Genomic DNA, 5000 nt, shown 5'->3' with positions numbered 1-5000 from the left:
TTATGCGTTGGGACGAACTATCCAGTTTAACGCGTCTTCGAAGACGTTCTTTATGCCGGATACTTCGTACAGACGGACAATGCGTCTTGCGTTCGTCTTTATAGACCTCTTTTATAATGTAAGAAGTATGTTAATCTTGAGCGACTTTTCTGACGGTTTATCTTAATGCAGTCACAATGTTACCGAAACGTCGTTCTTTCCTATCGCTAATTTTTTCTTGTTCATCTTTCATAATGGTGGGCAAATAAAACATTCTTTTGTTTTAATGCTAATGTCGCTGCTGGGAGACGATAAAACTCTGCTGGTTCGTTTATTCTCCGATTTTATTCTCCGATTTTACATTCAGAACGTTCAACAGCATCGCTTTCTCACGCACATTTTTACAAAAACTCAACTCATCTCTTTTACACGTGCGGACGAGGTCCCTAGCAACGGGCAGACGTCATTGGTATCATAGCAACGCGACCGGAAATGAAAGTTCAGGAAGCAGGAGGCACAGCTAATAAGTCTTAGTAGCCTCGCAACGGCGAGCAAATTTCAAAAGAATATTTGTTTCAAAATGAGGGCAGTAGGTCTAACTAACATAAATACAAAAGAACGTAAATTTGGTTGCCATTTATGAGAGTGGTCTACTCTAGACGAATTTAACAGACGCAGAAAAAAATCTTTGCCCAAGTTCGCCCCAGACGGGTTATGCGTCTTAAGTTATATAGTTTGTCCCGTCTTAACACAAGACTACTTTACACCTCTCTTCTCACTTCGGAAGACAGTGCTCTCGCACGACTTCATAATTTGTAATATTACACGAATTGACCCACTTTGAGGACAGTACTACGATCACACTCAAAACAGCCGAATTAGCCCTTCTGCTCTATTGCCTTTTCGAGTTCGTCCGGGAATTTCGACAAAGGAGCCTTTTTCCTTCGAAGATTTCTCTCCGTGTAAACCGGTCGCCTTCATTAGTAAACCCGAGCCAATTGTTAATTCCACGTAAGCGACACAAGCGGTGCCACAGCGAAAACCGCAGTTATTCCTCCTTTAATAATGAGTTGCTAAGTAAAGCCAGAAACCCATAAGGGTTGAAACGTGTAACGGCCCCTTGTGTGCTAGGAAACAAGCTTCTGAATGTTCAATTTGCTAAGTACCATATTTGGAACAACAAGAGCGAGGGGTTTCCAAATATGGTACTTAGCACTGAAACATTCAACCAATCAGTTCGCACTGAATGTTCGGAAGCTGTGAACGCGCGTTACACGTTTCAACCATTATGGGTTTCTGGTAAAGCATTATCGAGCCCAATATTCTTCCATTTTCCGTCTACAATATTAATCTTCCTGCCAAAAGGAAACATGTTTTACCATCCTTGCCTCCGATGCACAATTTCGCCGGGCAAGACGCGTAAAGTTATCAAAACTAGAAGTACTTTGGACCCACGACCGTGATGCGAAAGGCATGGGTTCATTTTCGATTTTACGTCACAAACCGTTTTGCAATGAAAAATTTCTTGTGGTGACATATGTTTGCTTTGGAGGGGTTTTTTAATCGTAACTTTCTAGTTTACATTCAAATTTCTTCAAACTAGGGTAGCACTGATCAGACTACGTCTGATTGTCAACCTTCTCAACTTTCGTCATTTGCATACCTTGTTCGACCTGGCAGTAAACTTCCAATCTTTAACGAACTCCACCGCTTCAACGATATACTGTCGAATACAATCGAGGGCCCGAGTGCGGGACTATAGCAGAAAGAAAAGAGGTTAGACGAAAGTGACAATGGTAACCTTCCAAAGCAACGCGAAATAACGTCATCCAAATCTCACCCCGAACGGGAGATCGTAAGCCGCATTGTCCGATTCACTTCCAAAACTGATTCGGCTACCAGCATCCACTGCAACAAACTAGAGAATAGACAGGAAGCACTGCACATGCGTTTACGGAAATTTATTATTCCACTATTACGCCATCATTTTACCATATTTGGTCATGAGAATACGCAAAATATGAGACGTTATTATATGGCTCTGTCTCACGAGGCCTGGGAACTACAAAACTCACGAATTTGATTGGCCAAAATCGATATTGACCGCGGTCTAGATTTTCCCATCTAGACCGGCATCTAGACCGGTAATGTTTTGCAGTGAAAAGATGCAAACTAAAATGCAAAAATATTCAGTATTTTCTTCTACCAATATTTATTTATGTAAGTGCCAAAAAGCATGATGACAAAAGAGAGGATGACGAGCAAACTTTGACAGAATTAAGTTCAGCTCATCGCCACTCATCGCCGTTCGCAAGCAAAATGTCAGTTAGTACAAACCAGTTTCATTAAACGAATTAAATTGTTCTTGTTTGCCATATAATAAACATCTTATTAACCGAGCTTAGTCAGTCTGTATGGGAGAATCTTGAGCTCGGTCGTGTGTACAGACCTCACTGCGTTCGGTCTGTACTCACGACCTCGGTCAAGATTCTCCCATACAGACCTCCTGCTCGGTTAATAAGAGCTAAGTAATACACTGTAGTGTCCCGGTCTAACCGTTTAGAATCATCGCTTGTCACTCGTCATTTCGTTTATCCAATCAAATAAAGGACATTAGGCTGGCTTTTTTGTGCTGTTTACAACGTTCGCACGCGCCCTGAGGGACAGATGATGCTTTTTTAAAAAACACTTAACACCTAACACTTAGCCCCTGCGAGGTTCGGAAAAATACTACGCAACTCGCAAAATATCCGTGCGTATTATATGTTAAACCATCGAATAAGATATATGTAATGCGCGCGTAAGGAAAAGGGTTAAAATGCACAAAATTGTCGCCCCGCACGGCGCGATAAAAACACGTGCACGCACGTGCGGTAAGAAATCTGCACGCGTGCTTAAAAAAAGGGCTTCAAGGCTGCTTTTCACTCGTGACGCAAGCATAAGGACAAGCAACAAACACAGTTCCATGAGTTGCTCCTAATTAATCTCTTTTGCCCTAACAAAAAGTTACCAGTATATTACAACGTTTTCGCGAGGTAGATTCAGTTCACTTTCCGGCGTTAAACCTTAAATTCCCTTGTGTAATTGCGCGCTAATGAACGTTTATCCTTAGATTGTCACTAAAATGGGTCCACCGACCTGTAATACAGACTGAAGATTTGAATCCGGAAGAGAGGATCTAAATTTCACAGCATGTACAAGCTCCAATACCACTGCTCGAGTTAGAAACAGCTTGTTATGCTCCTGCAAAATTCAGTTTTGGAAAACACAACAGAGACAGAGTCAGAACAGAGTCATTTTCCCCAAACTGAGTTATTGCTTCAGTGTAACACTGAAAGACAGAGCACATGGAGTAGCAGCGCTAGCGTTTGGCAGATTTAAAACTCAGTAGGTGGTCGTTGGCAATAAACTTGGTCATCAACGAAAATAATAAACTTTGCGCTTGATTTTAACAAAAAATATCTTGGCAAGTTTGAAAAGGCCACCTTCAACATTACAATAGCAGGCAGTGTGGCCCAGTGGCTAGGGCGCTTGCCTTGAGATCCGGAGATCCCAGGTTCAAGACCCGCTCTGACCACTCGTCGAATTTGATCCTGGTAGTCCCTGGTTCAACTTAGCAGCTGCAATTGGACGAAAAAACCTGGGGAGAGAGCACCTGCCCAACTAATTCAACGAACATCAATGCATGGCCATCTCTAAGACTTGCTTTAAAAGCACCCCTCCGGCCGTCTATCAACCCATCCAAAAAACGAAAACCGGCAAAGCTTCAGCAAAGGCGTTGATCGAAGGTCGGACGCTTAGTCGATCACTTCATTTGAGATGCTCTACAAAGGTTATCCTTTGCTTACAAATAAACTGGTGTTTGATTACTGATCAAACCAATTCCGCTCAACAAACCTTTGGAAACGTCTCTGTGCATTTCACGCAGAGTTCCAATAAATCCTGCAGCTGGAAGGAACATTTGTTGACAGCGTAGCTGATAAGTTGACCAAACGAAGGTAATAAGATCTGAAACCGCAAAAATGAGACACATCAAATGAATTAGGCGTCACTGCTGCGGAGGTATTTTCGCAGTTGCGTGCGTTCTCTGCTTTGAGAAATTTCCCGATATCTTTATACAACATTTGGTCCTATTCCGATGAAATGATTTGAAATCTACATTATTCGCTCCTTGTCATACTGCGTTGTTATTTCACAGACGACACCTTATCTTTGGTCAGTTGGTGTGAAAGTGGACTGCGGGGTCATGGTAACAAGATATAAAAGTAACCTTCGCAGCACGGGAGCGATCTAAAAATAGATTTCAAATAATTATCATGCATATGGAGAATAGGGATTCCCTCTCTTACCTGATATTCTCTTGACCAGAATGAACAAGTTTCTTTCACTTTTGACGAAAGCGAAAATTTTAGCTTGACGTTTGCAGTCGGCCGTGGACACGAAGCCAAATCTCTAATCCATCTCTGCGAAACGTTTCACCACCATCATGGACTTTTGACGCAGAGGGAGGTTGGGAAGACAAAGAAGTTGCTTCCATGAGGGGATGGCGATAGGAAAATTTGTTTGCAGTTCTCATCATGTTTCCTCACAAAAGGAAACATTTTAGAAACAAATCGTCTTTTAAAGTTCACAGAATTTATTTTTCTACCCAATTGGAGGGTAGAAATCAATGGATTTTAAATACGCGAGACAAGAAAAGTGGAACGAACGGGATAAATTTAAAATGTTTTATTTGTCTTTTTTCCCTTACCTTGAAGGAAGAATTAGCTGCATTGAGAATAGCAGACATGACGCGAATGGCTGGTGTGACGTCACACTGCAAAAATATTAGAAGACAAGGATTATGGTATTCTCACACAACTGAAATAACTCTCGCAACTGAAATAATAATCGGGAGGTGATTGCTTTAAGGAGAACCCGCATTTTGTAAGTATGACCGTGTCATCAATGACCCTCTTATAAATCCCTCATTTAAGTACCAAATGCATTTGATTTTGAGAGGAAAGGAGAAAAATTAGAGA

The 5000-nt window shown here is 41.7% G+C and overlaps 1 protein-coding gene across 1 annotated transcript in view; it reads right to left on the bottom strand.

The window, feature by feature from the left end:
• Positions 1–5000, bottom strand: part of LOC138027293 (protein unc-79 homolog) — a 49142-nt gene that overhangs the window by 11425 nt on the left and 32717 nt on the right. The window contains exons 28-32 of the mRNA XM_068874851.1: positions 4730–4795; positions 3877–3987; positions 3118–3222; positions 1820–1897; positions 1643–1735 (exon numbers count right to left, since the gene is read on the bottom strand). Of these exons, the coding sequence (XP_068730952.1) occupies positions 1643–1735; positions 1820–1897; positions 3118–3222; positions 3877–3987; positions 4730–4795 (453 nt within the window). The remainder of the gene's footprint in view (positions 1–1642; positions 1736–1819; positions 1898–3117; positions 3223–3876; positions 3988–4729; positions 4796–5000) is intronic.

Source organism: Montipora capricornis, chromosome 12 (assembly GCF_036669925.1).
Source record: "Montipora capricornis isolate CH-2021 chromosome 12, ASM3666992v2, whole genome shotgun sequence".
Taxonomy (NCBI): domain Eukaryota; kingdom Metazoa; phylum Cnidaria; class Anthozoa; order Scleractinia; family Acroporidae; genus Montipora; species Montipora capricornis.
The sequence above is the reverse complement of the archived record's forward strand: the minus strand, read 5'-3'. Positions and strand labels throughout refer to the sequence as shown.